Source organism: Sarcophilus harrisii, chromosome 4, assembly GCF_902635505.1.
Source record: "Sarcophilus harrisii chromosome 4, mSarHar1.11, whole genome shotgun sequence".
Taxonomy (NCBI): domain Eukaryota; kingdom Metazoa; phylum Chordata; class Mammalia; order Dasyuromorphia; family Dasyuridae; genus Sarcophilus; species Sarcophilus harrisii.
The window spans coordinates 360,175,670-360,193,467 of record NC_045429.1 but is presented as its reverse complement, the minus strand read 5'-3'; the positions used below and the strand labels follow the sequence as shown (position 1 = coordinate 360,193,467).

The window sequence follows — 17,798 nt, the reverse complement described above, 5'->3', positions numbered from 1 at the left end:
GACTAGGGCAAGGCAGCCTTTAAAAGACAGGGCTGTTGATGAGTTTGGATTATCATTTCCTTCCATCTTGGGCAAAAACCCACCCTACTGGTAGAGTTTAGTTCTTATTAAAGGATAAAGAGCATCCAATCTAGGTGAATTCTAGCCCACTGTTCTAATCAGATAGGACTGAGTGGAGGATAGAGGTTACAGGTTATTGGCAGCATATGATCTGAGTGAGGAGATAATTCTCTTTATTCACAAGAGATGGCATGATCAAAGAAACATCCCTCACATCCTCATTAGAATCAATCCCTCTCTCATTGTTAACCAGAACTGATTTCCACTTGTCACAGACAATCCTTTTTTTAAAGGTAATTTTATCATCAGAGCAACCGCCATCATTCATCTTTTGTTGTATTGAGAGGTCACTAACCTCAATTTATCGATTATTTGCTAACCATAATTAATAAGTTGATTATTAGATATCCAGAAGCTCTTGTTTCTTAAAATTTTCATTCATCACAGAACATATATAGTTATATATATTATAAATTTTCCTAACATAAATGATGTCAGTGGTATGACTTCTTTACTAACTTAATAGTATGCATATATGTTTATATACATACATGTAGAAGCATATATCTAGGGGCAGCAGATAGAGCACCACCCCTGAAGTCAGGAGGACCTGAGTTCAAATTTAGTCTCAGACACTTAAGACTTCCTAGCTGTGTGATCCTGGGCAAGTTACTTAACCCCAAATGCCTCAGCAAAAAAAAAGCATATACCTATACAGATTTTTCCCCCTAAAGAGCCAATTGTTAAACATTTATTTACATTCTACTGCCTGTGATAATCAGAACATAGAAGGTGTTTTCTGGAATTTGGAATTGGTTTGTGGAATATAGCATTCCTTGCACATGTCACAAAGTCTTGTCATGTGGGACAATAAAGCTTCTAAAATCCCTCTCTGAAAGTCTCAGTCTTGATATTGAAATGAAATGATGTTCATGAGGAGTTGTGTAGCACTACAGAAGCAAGAATTATTATCATGATATTACCCTGTGGCACCAACTCTCTAACCACCTATGTCTAACTTCACTCTAATTCAGATATTCCCAAAGATGTTTCGCTACAGATCTCCTCCATGCTGGACCCAAGTTTTAAGTTGTTAACCAATAGCATCTACCTCCCAGGATTTTGTAAGGATAAAATAAGATAATATTGGTAAAATGGTTTTTTAAAAAATTAAAGAGCTAAATAAATGCTAACTATGCTAGTTATTCTTTAAAGGAGGAAAATTGTCCATCTCTCAAGACCTTATATCCTCTGAATTTCTCTAATTGTTCATTTCATTCATATCCCAGGGAGGTCAAATTATGAAATATATACTTGCAGAACAGCTATTGATCCACCTCATTTTGACAACATCAGGTGTTATTAATATTTTTGTGTCATGGACTTCTTTGGCAATCTGGTAAAATCTACAGATTCTTCAGGATGTCTTTAAATACCTAAACTAAAATCTACAGATTTAATTCCTCTATAAATTCCTTACAGAGGAAATCAATTATATTGAAATACAGTTGTCAAACTATTTTTTTAAAATTTGCAGAAGCTATGTCAAGAAACCCTTCATTATTAAAAGTGATTCAAAAGATACATAACAAATTGGAGGGATCATTCATTATAGTTACAATATCAGTGTTTTTCAGAATGAATCCAGTCCTGGAGTTCAGGAGAGCTATACTCTACTAATGTTCCGCTCCAAACCATAGCTTTATCTCTAACCATGGATCTAAAATCTTAAGACCTCAGGGGAGGCAAGAGCCCCTGCTATGATGAGATCGAAAGCTCCGAGTAGAATCAAAGAGTCTCAAAATGCTTCTAAGGAAATATTATCAATGTTTCCTTGTTGTCTAGATAAAAGAGATTAATATCCAGTTTCCATTCATGTTTTTATTATTTCACATGCACAACAGGTCTTGTTTTGACAACTCAAAAAGGAAAAGTACCAATGAGGTGGGAACTGAAGGGTCCCAAATGGGATCAAAAGAGAGAAAGAAAGTTAGAGAGTCTGTGATATGAGGTCTCCAGTGAAAAGAAGATAAGAGAAATATCAGGAACTCAACTCCCTAGCATGTTTATCCTTCCTCTGTTCTCATAGATTATGACTTTAAGAAGAAATGAAAGAATTGATCTCAGTCTAGCAGATTCTCTGGTCCAGGTTGAAAGACTCCTTGATAGGAGTGAGGGAGAAGTAGATGAAGCCTTCTGATCCATCAGAAGCCACAGGAGAGATGGAATCCACAAATTTGGCAGGAGACATTCCTGAGATTGGTCCCAGCTCTAGGCTTCAAAGAAGGATCTTGCTATTTTTCTGTAAAGAAGACAAGACAGTAAGTGAGGGAGCTGTGAGGAGGAGTTGGGGAGGAACGTTGATCTGATGGAGTGAAGGATACTATATTGGGAGACAGAAGACACAAATCTGAGTCTCAGGTGACAATCTCTCTGGAATTTATTCTCATCTAGAAAATGGAGGGAGGTATATTTGGAGGGAGAGTGAGAATAGCTGAATTCTAAGTTCCCTTTTAGTTCTAAATGTAATATTCCTTATGGATTGCTCTCTGGTAGACTAAAGGACTAGGTCATAGAACAGGAAAGAGGGAGCCATCCCTAAAGTCGCTGCTCACTGCTCTCATTATATCTATTCCATATCAAAAACAGATGGTGCAGAGCCTACAGGATGCACTTGCCTGTTTCCTAAAATGATTATAAATTATAACTCTTAACTTTTATGACAAATACAACTGGAACAATTCACTTATTCTTTCTGAGCCTCAATTTTCTCAATTATAATATGAAGATAGTAACACTGTCACTACTCCACAGAATTTTGTGAGGGCTTTAATGGACTTTACATATAGTAATGATTATTATTGATATCATAACATTGTCATATCTAGATCCCAGAACTGGGTATTTGATACAGAGGTTCAGAACACCAGCCAATCCCCTGATCTTATCCTCAGAATAAGAGATATCATAAGGCTTAGAGTATTTCTGAGTGTCTATTGCCCACTCATATAACCTCTAATTCTTATGCTTGCAATTTTATTCCTATTGGAGAGCAGAGCCTCCAGAGAGGCAGGAGATTGGGACTATTGAATGTCCTCAAATAGGACCTTTCTTCAACTCATTCAACCACTGAAAGCTTTGAAGGATTATGGTTAGGGCATTCTCACTTCATTGTCCTGGGAATTTCCATCCTATACAAATAAGAACTAGGTTTTTCTGTATGGCCTTCTACAGATAGAGTCCATGGAGCTCCAGGAAGTAGGGGTAGGGTTTTAGCCCTTTCTCATTATCTTGTTTGGGATTCATTTGGAAAAGAGAACAAAAGTCAATGGAAACATTGTACTACATATCAGAGAGGTGACTTAGCTCTGTAACTATGTAACTTCAGATTAATCATTTCTTCCTCCTGTGCCTCAATTTCTTTATCTTTTTATTTAAAAAGAAAGGTGTTACCTAGACAGCCTTTGTTGATTTTGTGACTGTCATTTCTCCCCCTTCTTGAACCCCAGCTATTAGTAGAGTTTAATAACCATTAGTACATCAAAGAGATGATGGATGCATTCATGGAGTTGAGCATTCTAGGGGTGAGAGAGTGGGTCAAGTTGAACTTAAAAGGATAATTTTTTCTACTACTATTAGCTGAAATCACTCCTCTACCCCACCCAAGGTTCTCCTTGCTCCTCAGACATACCAGAACATAACACAGAAATATCCTCTCGGTGGGTGCAGTCATGGTAACCCCAGAAGCGATGTTGACATTGTATTAAAGATGTCTCTGTACCCTGGCAGCGGACATCATCCAACCAAATCCGGCCTTTCCCAGGGCCAAAACTCTTCCTGGCTCGGGGCTTCTGGGAGAGGGCCTTGCCGCAGTGCAACTCCTGGCAAACCACCTGATCCTCCTTTTCTCCCCAGCCATCATTACAAACAGAGCCCCAAACACCTTTGTGGAGCACCTCCAAACGACCTGAACACTTGCTTTCTCCATCCACCAGCCTCATGGCAAATTGTTCTGGGAGGAAAGAAAGAAATGAATAAACAATAGATGCTGTAAACCTAAGAGCCTGGAGACATATTTGTGCCCATTTTTCTTTCCCCTACCACGTCTTCTTTTTTCTTAATAATATTAGGTTTCAATAACAATGCGATTCTAACTTGACAATTGAAAGAAACCTCAGAGATCATCCAGTCCATAAGAGTAGCTGATACTTATAGACAAATTCATATTCATTGCTTCATTTGATCCTCACAGTCCTCTGGAGTGGCCACAAACCAGAGATAGGATTGATATTTGGAAGGAATGTTAGAAATGATCTCATTTTTAACCCCCATCTTTTATGAGTGAGGAAACAGGCCCCGGAAGTTTAAAGTTCATGCCCCAAATAACATAAATAATAACAGAACCAAGATTCAAAATCTGTCCTCTATTGTCAATCACAGAGCCTATTTCTCTAAAACACAGTCTTTTAATTAATATGAAAGTCAAGTATTCTTATCATTTTACAGAGACTCAGAGAGAAACATAAGAGTATACTGTTGTGACAAACAATGGGCTTTTTTATAGTTGACTATAGGCTGAATATAGATTATAATTGAATCTTGCAACATATATGATCTTGGGCAAGTAAGAATGCCTCTAGGAGCAGTAACAAGACCTTTTAGGAAAGTGAGGTACCATAGTAGATAGAGCATTGTATCTGGAATCATGATCTGAGTTCAGATAGGTCCTCCAACACCCATTAGTTGCATGCAAATCAAAAACCTTTGTGTGTATTATTTTTTTCATCTATAAAGTGGCGATAATAATAGGGACCATCTCCCAGATTTGTGATAAGGATTAAAGGAAATATTTGTAAAGCACTTAGCATAGAGCCTGGCACAAAATAGGCACTTAGTAAATATTTCTTTTTTCCTTCCCTCCCAGTGTTTAAAAGCTAGGGAGTCTTTAAAACTGCTTAGTCTACTATACCATAGTTAGTTGATTGTTATGAGGCTTATATATAAAACATTAGGCACTAAGTAGGTGCTTAATATGATTTTTTTTCTTCCCTTTTAATTCTCTTCTAATTAATAAAATGAAAAAAATTGACTAGTCAGAGTTTCTCAATACGTACTGGAGACCCCACAACCCCTTCAGGGGGTCCAAGAAGTTCAAATTATTCTTATAATACTGAAGTGGTTTTATTTCTAGTATAAGTATTGCTCTTCAAGCTATTTGCATAATAATACCAAGATATTTTAATTTCTATTGTGATAAATATCAAAAGATATAAGCCATATTACCAAAAAGAAAATCTCTAAAGGAAGGGGATTATCCTTAATAATCTAGGACCACCTGGAAGCCTGGATCTATTTATGTGTAGCTAGAATGAAGAGAAGACTCCATGAGGAAGGATAGAAATCTTTGAACATTTTAAAGGCTGTCATGTGAAAAAAATATCAAAGTTATTTTGTTTGGTCCCTGTGGTAAGTACTCGCAATGGATAGAAGCTGGAAATAGGTAATTTTAAGTATCATGTAAGGGAAAATTTCCTAATAATTAGAGCTGTCCCAGATCATAATGATCTGCCTGAAAAAGAAATAGATTCCCACTCATGGGAACAAGATTGGATGATTGTTTATTAGCTTGTGAACATCTTGTATGTTGTATATATGTGGTGTCAACAAGATGGGTACTAAAAACAATAGTGTAGAGGCCAAGAGGTAAGAATCCATTCCAAGTCTTGAATCTTATAATAACTTGACTCACTAAAACTCCCTTTTCTTCTTGAAATAGCAGACTACTTATCAATATAATAAATTAATAATCTAGCAACTGAAGCAAAATGCAAACACTACTCAATGGATTAAAGGCAAACCTTTTAATTTAGGACAGGAAAAAACAGCTCACAATGAGACTAAAGGCATTTGGAAGAAAGATACTTGAGACAATGGTATAATAAACTTTACTCTAGTGTATATCTCAACTATTTACATCTTTAAGTAAAGAAGATCCAGGGCTTAATCATTTACATCTCAGTAGATCTTGTTTGGCTTTGGAACGTCAAAAGAGTGTACTTTGTATCAAATCTATAAGCATTCAAGGTATATATATTTGTGACCCTGATCAATAAAATTTGAAGAATTCTAACTGAATTCTCTCACCTGGTCTCCTGACTGTCATACCCTTCATTTACTACAGGAGCTGGACTCCAACACAATGGATTTCAGAGATTTTGTGACCTAGTTTGTGTTTATACCACGTGCCAACCTTCTGCTGGAATGCTATTCTCAAATCTATATGCTCTGGAAAGTCATTTCTAATTTGCCTATAGCCAGGTCTTGATTATTGCAAATAATGAATCCCCTGAAGTAGTTATATACATTTAGGATCATGGTAGTTAAAGGTATACTTATGTAAATTATTGGTGGTTGAGTCTATCACAATAGAGATGTGCAGTAGATATTTATATAATGTAATTATTTCAGAGAGTTTATCATTTTTACTAATTGGGGCCAGACTGTAGCTAAGAATGATGTTTCCCTCTCAGATTTTGCACAGCACTTTCTACCTTCCTGTTTTATTTCAGTTATTGGTGTATATATTATATTTTTGACACTGATTGTGGTCTCACAAACTTCATGTCTGATTCCCCCATAGCCAAGAATAGCACTTCTAAAAGAGTAAGCTTTAATAACAGTTCATCACTTAGAGATGAACTTTTATTCTTTCCTGACACAAGCTTTATCATGGATTTCTATGGTTTAAAAATTGTCACATTCCAGAATAAATAATAAATATCTTGAATTTATATAATGATTTTAGTTTTGTGACCCTTATAACAACATTGTGAAGTAATAATAATAACATAATAGCCAGCATTTTATAGCACTTTAAGGCATGCTTTAGGAGCATGGGGACCATTAAAAAGAATGTAATGAAAATCACATAGACAAGTGACTTCACGGTTTAGCTAAGACAGGCTCTTCATCTTTTTTGTGTGGTAGACCTTTTTGGTATTTTGGTGAAATCTAGGAACCATTTCTCAGAATAATGTTTTTAAATGCATAAAATAAAATACATGGGAATACAAAAAATTTTTGAAACACAATTATCAAAACATTAAACAAGTAAACACAAGACAAATTCAGAGATCACATATTAAAAACCCCTGAACTGAGAGAAAAGGCTCACCAATTCCATGCAAATGCTTCTTTTAAAGAAATCAAAGAAACTTTCTGGATGACTGAGAGAAAATGATTTCTTATGAACTTTTTGTTACAAGAATACTTAAAGTAGATAAGATCCAAAGGAATGATTCAGAGTTGATTGTGGGTAAATATGTAATAAGTTTGGACTTCAACACCATTCAAAAACTACCATTAACTGATCTCCACATCCTCTTTCCCACCTTTCTTCTAAAGGCAATGTGTTCCATTCCTAAAAAAAGGGAATTAAGTGTTCATCCTCCTAAGGTTCCCAAAACATAATAGATTGATTGAATTAGATTTAAACAAAGTTAGACACTAGGATTCCAGGAATTACCTTCACAATAGACCCAGGTATCATCCTTATGGGTACAATTGTTTTTCTCCATGGGTACAACTGGACAGTCCCTCAGGGACTCTTCTGACCCTTGGCATTTCACTTGGCCTGGCCAGATGTCCCCTGTGCCCTGTTGATTCTTGTTACAACAGCCTTTGGTCAGAATGGCTCTTCCACAGCCCAGTTCCTGACACAGTATCTTGGCATGCTGGAGGGTCCAATCTGCATTGCACACAGTACCCCACTTTTCAGCATATTTTACCTCCACTCGACCAATACAGCGATTAGGGCCATCAACCAGTCGAAGTTCTTCAATATTTAGAGGTTCTTAAAAAATAAGACAATGAAAATTATCCAAATGTTAGGTTTGTAATCTTGGATCTGCTATTTAGCAACAATTTGTGTATTTGTTTTGAGTATTCACAGATTTTCATATCTATTATTTCACTTGCTTTTCCCAACAATCCTATAAGGTAGAAGTAGATAACATCCTCAACCTCCAGGTTGGAAAAATAAGACCAAGGGTTGTTAGTTCCTAGTCACTGGTGATTCTGTAGGAATTCTCTACAGAAAATTACCATAAGAATTGTCATTAAAATTATAATAACAATAATTATCATTAGTATGTTTTTATTAAATCCACGGTCATCCTAAGCCTTCGGTTGATCATTAATAACTCACCTTTACAGATTGCCCCTGCATCTTCATAATGATCATCACACTCTACAGTATCTTCTTCACATTCTGCTAATGTCTTTTCTGTCCCTTGACATTTCAGGTTCCAGATGGGTTGGTCTTTGGGGGCTTTTGGTGGAAAGAGTCTGCCAGCCCACACTTTCACAGCTGGTCCACATTGCAGCTCCTGGCACACCATAGCCACCGTCTCATTTGTCCAATGATCATCACATACAGTACCCCATTGTCCATTCTTTTGCAACTCTACACGACCATTACAACGGTTATGGCCTCCCACTAGACGCACACCATGAGGGTGGTCTGTAAATGAACAGATCATTGGAAGGGAATGAAAGATATTGAAAATGAAGCCACAGGGCAGATTTATTAGGGAGGTATTCAGCCAGAACCAAATAGAAATTTGGGTCAAGCTGACAAACAATGGCACAACAGGCATAAAAGTCCTTTCATACTTAACAGAAGTAACTGATTACTTCTGGGGTCGAGTTTTAAGCCTCATAGCAAACAGGCATTTGTCTGTTATCCTATCTCCCCACAATTGTCACATTAATGATAAAAAGGATTTTAGGGTCACTTAGAGTCATTCTTTCAGAGTTAACAGAGCCTCAAAGCAAGAAGTCACAGAAGAAGGCTAATCCAACTTTTACTGATTGAGGCTGACCTGGGGTGTAGTATGGGGAACATCAAAGAGGGAGATTTACAAGCTTTTCCGAGCCAAGGAGAACTTTGGAGATCAACTTGTTCAATACTCTCATTGTAGAGGGAAGGGAACAGAGAAATGGAATTAGTGTTAAAGCCAAGTGTCCCCCCCCCCCAAATTGCTATTTATTGAAATTTAACCTTCCCTGGAGAATTTGTCTTTTCCCTTTTCTGGCTCCCATTCCCTGAGGTGCTAGTTCTTCCAGGGAAGAAGCATTCATGACTCAGAAAAAGCAATTGAGCAGGAAAGAGCTCCTGTTGGTTTTGAGGTTCTCAGGAGGGAGGCAGAAGCATACTCAGCAAGGCATAACCCTCCAGTAGATGTTGAAGGACTGGTGCCTCCTTTTCCTTGTCCTTGATGATGTGTCTTTACATCACTGAGGATCTTAGCTCAGAACTTTTCAACGTGGGAAAACATCTTCCTTTTCTCTTATCTCCCACACTCCTAAACTGCCTCCTCACTCCACAAAAAGATCCACTTATTTTTCAACTGCTAAATTACTGAAGAAAAGTCTGAGAATATGGGAAAGAAAAATTTGGAAGAAAAGAGAAGTTAGTAAACTCAAGAAAGTAGGAAAGAATAATCTTCCAGCAAGGGCTGAAATAGTCTCCCTTCACCTTTCTTTCTCCACTTGTTCCACCCAATCATAAGAAAGGATAGGGAAGTTTCCTACTCTGACTCCATCATTATGATGTAAGACAGCACCTAAATAGCCACCCCCATCGTTATGGAGTGGGGCAGCCTTACTTCTCTGATCAAATCTTGATCTTGATTCCTTTTCTCCCAATGCCATATTCAGAGCTTTCTATACTACACAATCTATTAGAAGTGCCTACTGTCCTAAGGAAAATTTTCCATTCTTAAAGAGGATTTCCCACCCTGTGGAGGGGGGAGAGGAAGGGGAGAAGGTGGTCCTAAGCTATTTAATTCTGCAAAATTAGAAGGAATCTGAAAGTTTTGTCTCAGATATATACTGACCATGTGACCCTGAGTAGATCACTTATGATAACTCTCAGTGACTAAAAGTTCTCCAATAATTGCTGACCTATATTGGTGGAGAGAGTTTCCTTACTAGGAGCTTCCTATATTACTGAAATAGCAGGGACTCACTCCTAATGTTATGCCACAGTTCTCTTTTATTGTTCTGACTCAGTTTTCCTAATTATCCTGACCCAGTCTTGACTCAGTTTCTCTAAGTGTTTTGCCTGTTTATAATTTCCTGCAAAAACTCCCCTCCCTCTTTATCAGAATATTTGATAAGGATAAAAGATCTTATGTTTTAGAATATCAGAATGCCTCTCCCCTCCCAAACTATCAGAATATCAGATACCATCTTGTCAAGACGCCTCTCCCCATGTCCGGGGTGCCTCCCCCTATTATGTCACCCCTTCTCCAGAAGCTCACCCCATCCTGTCAGAGTCCCATTCCTACTCTCAGCACCCTAACTCTGCCCCTGCCTCAGTCTACTCCCTGAGTCTGAGCCATATATATATAAAGGTCATTGAGAACTCACATTGTTTGCTGGATTCTTGGAGACAATAGTCTCATTCAGTCCTGGGACCAAACCATGGATCCATTTGGTCCTTGTAGAGGGCTGAAACTCTTTAGTCAATGCACTGAGGTCAGGACAACCAAGAACTTGAGGCTAACTACTGATTGGACAATACTCTATGGGCATATGCTTGGAAAATGGCCCTTCCCACTATCCTGTGCTGGCTTGATGATTATTGTATACAGAGGATTGTAGGAGGGACTAAGGGGTGGGGTAAGATTAGCCAGAGTCACTTGGGTGGTAGATGAGGAAGAAGGAGGTTCTATTTCCATCCCCTTCACTTCTATCCCTAAAGACCAAGAATAAAGACTAAGGACTTTTGCTTATCCTGACTCCGGCTGATTCTAAGGTATCCTGGGTGTTAGCACTGTTGTCACAGGTCCCAGTAAATCTCTCCCTTTTAAATAAATTATTAAATACTCTCTAATCTCTATCTTGTCTCAGTTTCTCCGGCATTACACTAAGCACATAATACCAGCTTTTGTTGTTTAGTTGTTTCAGTCATATTCAACTCTTTGTAACCCTACATTCTTTTTTCTAATCCTACCTCACTCTCTCAACATCCTTTACTGCCCCATGCCTCATCCCAAAACTCTGATGGTTTCAACTGGGGGTGGGGGGAGGTTCATATTGATTCACACAGAAGCCAGGTTTGGTTCTGATTTTTCAGAGAGTTCAGAGTTCTGAGATTTCAGGCTTCTTAGCTGTGAGGCAGAATGGCCAAAGCCTCAGACTACCAGTCTTTTGGGAGATTCATCAAAGATAGATGGAGGCCATGGGTCTTTGTAACACTTTAACTTCTCTCTGTATAAAACAGATAATAGTGGGATGTATAAAGGATACAGTAAATAATGAAGTAGTAACAATACTAACTGTGTATGTACCAAGTGGTAAAACAGGTAAATTCCTAGAGAAGATTTTAAGCCAGTTACAGGAAGAAATAAACAACAAAACTATTCTAATGGAGGGACCTCAGCTTTCTCCTCTCAAAATCAGACAAATCTAACCACAAAATAACCAATAAAGTAACTAGGAAGGTTAATAGGATCCTAGAAAATCTAGATATGATAGACCTCTGGAGAAAATTGAATAGAGACAGAAAGGAATGCACCCTTTTCTTGGCAGTATATGGCATCTACCGAAAAATTAACCATGTATTAGGTCATAAAAACCTCACAATCAAATGTAAAAAGGCAGATATAGTAAATGCTTCCTTTCAGACCACAATGCAATAAAAATTATATTCAATAAAAGACCAAGGAAAAACAGACTAAAAACCAACTGAAAAATAAATAATTTAATACTAACAAATGAGTGAGTCAAATAACAAATCACAGAAAAAATCCATAATTTCATCCAAGAAAATGACAATAATGAGATAACATACCAAAACCTATGGGAAGCAGCCAAAGCAGTTCTTAAGGGAAATTTTATATCTCTAAATAGCTACATGAGTAAAACAGAAAAAGAGGAGATCAATGACTAGGCATGCAACTAAAAAAAGCTAGAAAAAGAACAAATTAAAAAGTCCCAATTAAATACGAAATTAGAAATTTTGAAACTCAAAGGAGAGATTAATAAAATAGAAACTAAGAAAGCTATTAAACTAATAAATAAAACTAAGAATTGGTTTTATGAAAAAAACTAACAAAATAGATATACCTTTGGTTAATTTGATCAGAAAAAGGAAAGAAAAAAACCAAATCACCAGCATCAAAAGTGAAAGGGGTGAACTCACCACCAATGAAAAAGAAATTAAAACAATAATTTGGAGATATTTTGCCTAACTCTATTGCAGCAAGTCTGACAATCTAATCAAAATGGATGAATATTTACCAAAAAGTGAATTGCCCAGGTTAAAAGAAGAGGAAATAAAATACTTAAACCGTCCCATTTTAGAAAAAGAAATTGAGCAAATCATTAATGAACGCCCTAAGAAAAAAATCTCCAGGACCAGATGGATTCACAAGTGAATTCTACCAAATATTAAAGAGCAATTAATTTGAATACTATGCAAACTATTCGAAAAAAATAGACAAAAAAGGTATATTGCCAAATTCCTTCTATGACACAAACAGGGCATTCTTAAACTAGGAAGGGCCAAAACAGAGTAAGAAAATTATAGACCAATCTCCCTAATGAATATTGATGCAAAAAATTTAAATAAAATATTGCCAAAGAGATTACAGGAACTTATCAACAGGAAAATATACTATGATCAAATAGTATTTTTGCCAGAAATACAGGGCTGGTTAAATATCAGGAAAATGATTACCATAATCGACCATATCAATAATAAAACCAACAGAAATCATATGATAATCTCAATAAATTCAGAAAAAGCTTTTGACAAAATACAGCACCCATTTCTATTAAAAACATTAGAGAGCATAGGATAAAGGGAGCTTTCCTTAAAATAATAAGTAGTTATCTATCTAAAACCAACAGCAAACATTATTTGTAATGGAAAGAAGATCATTCCCAGTATGATTAATGGTGAAACAAGGATGCCCATTATCACCATTATTATTCAACATTGTACTCAAAATGTTGGCTTTAGCAATAAGAAAAGAAAAAAGAAATTAGAATAAGCAATGAGGAACTAAAACTATCACTCTTTGAAGATGATATGATCATATACTTAGTCCTAGAAAAGCATGCAAAACTTACTGGAAACTTTTCATAGCTTTAATAAAGTTTCAGGATATAAAATAAAGCCACATAAATCATCAGCATTTCTATATATTATTGACAAATCATCACCAAGATATAGAAAGAGAAATTCCATTTAAAATTACTGTTGACAAAATAAAGTACTTGGGAGTCTACTTGCTAAAATAATTACAAAACACTTCTAACACAAAATCAGATTTAAACAATTGGGAAAATATCAATTGCTCATGGCTAAGCCAAGCTAATATAATAAAAATGAGAATTCTGTCTAAATTGGTCTACTTGTTCAGTGCCATACCAATCAAACTTTCAAAACACTATTTTATAGAACTAGAAAAAACAGTAAAAAAAACTTCATCTGGAAGAACAAAAGGTCAAAAATATTGAGGGAATTAATGAAAAAAAAAAAATACAAAGGACAGTGGCTTAACAGTACCTAACCTAAAACTATATTATAAAGCAGCAGTAATCAAAAACATTTGGTACTAGCTAAGAAATAAGAGTGGTGGATCAGTAGGTAGATGAGATACACACGATCACATTAATCAAAGACTATAGTAATCTAGCATTTGATAAATCCTCAAACTCTAGCTTCTGGAATAAGAACTCACTATTTGACAAAAATTGTTGAGAAAACTGGAAAATAATATATCAGAAACTTGGTATAGACTTCATCTCATACCCCATACCAAGATAAGGTCTGGATACATCATTGGGTCATAAAGGATGATGCCATAAAAAATTAGGAGAATAAGGGATAATTTACCTATCAGATCTTTGGAAAAGGGAAAAATTTATGACCAAAGAAGAACTAGAGAACATTATGAAAGGCAAAATGGACAACCTTAAAAAGGTTTTTTTAAAAAACAAAACCAATAGAAACAAGATTAAAAGGGTAGTACTAAGTTGGGAAAAATCATTACAGATAGTATTTCTGATAAAGACCTCTTCTCTAAAATATATAAAGAACTGTGTCAAATTTAAAAGAATACAAGTCATTCCCAGTTGATAAATGGTCCAAGGATATGAATAGACAATTTGCAGGTGATATGAAAAATACTCTAAGTCACTATGGATTCAAGAAATGCAAATTAAAACAATTCTGAGATACCACCTCACAACTCTCATTGGCGAAAATGGCAGAAAGATAATGATAAATGTTGGAGGGGATGTGGGAAAACTGAGACACTAATGCATTGTTGGTGGAGTTGTGAAATAATTCTACTATTCTTGAGTGATCTCTTGAGTTATCTGAAGCAATCCCAGTAGACTCTGGACAGAAAATGCCATATGCATCCAGAAAAATATCTAAGGAGACTGAATGTAAATCAATACACCTTTTTTTCTGTTTAATCTCTCCCATGGTTTTTCCCTTTTGCTCTGATTTTTCTCTTTTTTGATTCATAAAGCAACATATATTAAAAACAAATAAACACTACAAAAAAAGAAAAAAAATGGTGGAGTGGATGCTTTGAGGCTAGGGTTGTTATAAGGTTCCCAAAGAGGTAATGGAAGGAGTTTTGAACCTGAAGTCAGAAGAATTATTTTCAAATTATAACTGGATTTAAATCATTTATTTGTTTTTCATATCTTGTGCAAGTCATATGAACTGACTCAATTTTCTCATCAGCAAAATGGATATAGTTATTCTTATTATCATACCACCTACCTAACATTATTCATTATGGTTAAGATAACAAATGTTCAGGAGCGATGAAGAACTTGAGAAAAAGATTGAGCATTAGGAATGGGCTTAACATCAAGCCAATCATTAAATTGCTCCCTTTGAATAAGGAGGCAATAATAATAATTATATTAGTAGTTTATATAACAATAAAATGCCTACAAATGTATGACATATTACAGATTAAAAAGAAAATTTCTCTCTTTACATCCTCCACACAATTCTTCAAAGACCAGGGAGAAGACCATTCTGTTCTTTGATTTTGTTAACCTTTATCTCCAATCTATTTCTTCAGATCTGAAACACAACCACAATCAGGAACTGAACATCACAGAACAAAGACCTTGACTGTTTTCTGACTATGTCTTTATATTCCCCATTCTTCTTCCTTCTTGTTTTGCTTTTATCTTTTTTAATTCCACACTGCTCCTTATTCTCCCAGTCCATCAACATCCTTCTGTATTTTCTTGCCTCTGCAGCCACCCTAGGCTAGATTATCTGGATAACACCTCAGATTACCTTGTTCCCCCTTTCCTTTTGAGAAGGAGAAAAAGTGAAGTAACTTTTAATTAACTTTTAATTATTCCTGCCTCCTAGACTAATGTCCTTTCTACTACCCTAGCCAGGCTCTTACTGCTTCTTGGGAATCCTTTTTGTTCAATTTTAGGAAGTTACCCATCATATTGCCCACATGGGCTGATTCAGCCTTTTATTTTACTCTCCTAAAGCCCCATACATTACTACTTGTTGTGGTCTGGGGTAGATTTAGAATTATTTAAAAAAAAAAAAAAAAAAAGGACCGAGTAACCTGGGGGAAAAAGAATACCTAAGTGTGCTGGCTGGCAAAAAAAAAAAAAAAAAAAAAAAAAAAAAAAAGATGAGATCTGGGATAAGAATCAGATCTTCATAGAAGCCTCAGGGCTGGAGCAGACTTGAGAAATCATCTAGTTGCTTTCATTTTACTAAGATGAAAACTGAGTCCTAGAAAGGAGAAGGAAGTAATGGCCAAATATTAGCCAGTAAGGTAGTAGAAGACTCTCATGTTAGAGCCAAATTTTATCAATAATAAGTAATAAGAGAATCAGAATCCATAATCTGACCTGCATCTACAAACTCTCAAGAAATTCTGAACTCAATCAGTCACATCATCATTTTGTGATGAAAGAATCCTGGGAAGAATTGAAAGGGGAAGAGTTGTGTTTTGTGGAAGAGGTTTTAGAGAAATCACTTTCTCCCCCTATTTCATGTGGTAGTGAAAATAGAAAGTTATTGGTCAAAGACTCTCCTCTCTGATGGTTGTCCTTGGGCTGTGATACCTCAAATATCTCTCCAAAGCTCAAATAAAATTTCCTCTCCTCCAGCTAGGGGATTGATGTTTCAGAAGTTCCAAGGACAAATAAAAGCTCTTACCTGAGAAGCCAAGTCCAGGGCCTATGGCTGGGAAAGGAAAGGAGAAGGAAAATGAGTTAATCAGGAAGCATTTATGAACCCTACTGTAGCGCTTGCACTAACCTATTCATAGTAAAGAGATTCAAAGAATCTCAAGAGTCAAGCCCTGTTTTCCAGGTACTTAAAGACTAGTTCTAAGGGAAACAAGATGTGTACATGAAAACACCCAATATCTGATATAAATGAATGTTACTGGACAAACCATGCTATGACTCCTCATAGGAGGGGAAGATCCCTGGACCATGGAATACTTTAGAAAATTTCATGGAAGAAGATCTATTCTATATCTTGAAGAATTCTGACATAGCAAAGGGAATGAAGTGAGAAAGGGAACTACAGAAGCCAAAAAGCAGCCTGGACAAAACCACAAAAAAAGGAAATTAGATAAGATATAAAAGGTGCACATTTTTTACTTCTTTGCTATGTTTCTCTCCACCTGTGCCCCAGTCAATAATTCAATCTATTTATTGCGTGTCTATTATGCACCAGGCATTATGCTAAGTGCTTCAGACAATCTCTTTGTGCAATTAACAGAAAATAGCCATGGATGAATTCCTTTAGGACAAAAAAATAATAAAATGTAGCACACCTAACTTGGGCAAGATTCTTAAACAAGATAGGAAAATATCTGGTGGTCATATTACATAGTTATATTCAAGGTAAATATAGGCCAGAAGATTAAAAAAATTTTAAAAAGACAGGAGAGGAAAGAAGTTTGGAGCTTTCTGTGTCAGCAGTCTCCCATATATACAATGTGGCCAAGAGTGAATTCCCTTGAACCCTGTACCAGGGTATATGCTGTTAGAACTAAGAAACCTAAGGCAGGAAAGAACAAGCTAAGAGCACTTACCAAGTGTCAAGAAGAAAAGTAGGACCATGTTTTAGGTAGTATGAGGATGATTAGGGTCAGAAGAATGGTAGAAGAAAGTCTGGAGGCAAATGGCTGGTGGTTAGCTTTGGCTGAGAGTGGGCAAATAAAGTACTGTAACCCAGTCTTGGGCTAAAATATATCAGATGATTAGGGGTCAATGGGTGGAGCTGCATGGAGCTGAGGCTTGCTGAGTCCAGCATATTTCAGGAGGAAGGGAAATAGTGCAAAGAATATGAAAGAGAACAACTTGCCACTTGGACTTTCTTTTCATCTTTCTATTTAGATTGTTCCCCTGAAAAGTACAGTGTTGCAAAATCTCTTTGCTATGATTGAGGAAGGGATTCCTATCAAGGATATAGATTACAACAATGATTATGGACTCGTTATTGGTCATTCCCTCCTATCAATATACCACAAGGATTTCTCAACATGGTGGGGGTAATGGTGATCATCTTTTTACCAATAAATAAATAAATAAAAACACTGCTATATTAGATAATCCATAACCTTTAGTCAGATCTTTCCAATTTGATAAAATTTGCTAGAACTTAATCTATCATAGCCTGGCATCACTTTGAAGACCTCAAA

At 36.2% G+C, this 17,798-nt stretch overlaps 1 protein-coding gene across 1 annotated transcript; it reads right to left on the bottom strand.

The window, feature by feature from the left end:
* Positions 1-1,921: 1,921 nt before the first annotated feature.
* On the bottom strand, positions 1,922-17,340 carry CD5L (CD5 molecule like). The gene is made up of 6 exons (XM_003770547.4): positions 17,190-17,340; positions 16,301-16,327; positions 8,267-8,581; positions 7,586-7,912; positions 3,752-4,072; positions 1,922-2,362 (listed from the first exon to the last, which is right to left on the bottom strand). The coding sequence occupies exons 1-6, from the start codon at positions 17,215-17,217 to the stop codon at positions 2,355-2,357; spliced, it is 1,026 nt and encodes a 341-aa protein (XP_003770595.2). The 5' UTR covers positions 17,218-17,340; the 3' UTR covers positions 1,922-2,354.
* Positions 17,341-17,798: the final 458 nt, after the last annotated feature.

What these genes read in the sequence shown, in the direction of transcription:
- CD5L (XM_003770547.4), bottom strand. Translation starts at nt 17,217, where the DNA reads ATGGTCCTACTTTTCTTCTTGACACTTG. An exon ending in CCCTGGACTTGGCTTCTCAG is followed by an intron (nt 8,582 to 16,300) that starts GTAAGAGCTTTT and finishes GTTCATTTACAG; the next exon opens with ACCACCCTCATGGTGTGCGT. An exon ending in TGCAGGGGCAATCTGTAAAG is followed by an intron (nt 7,913 to 8,266) that starts GTGAGTTATTAA and finishes TTATTTTTTAAG; the next exon opens with AACCTCTAAATATTGAAGAA.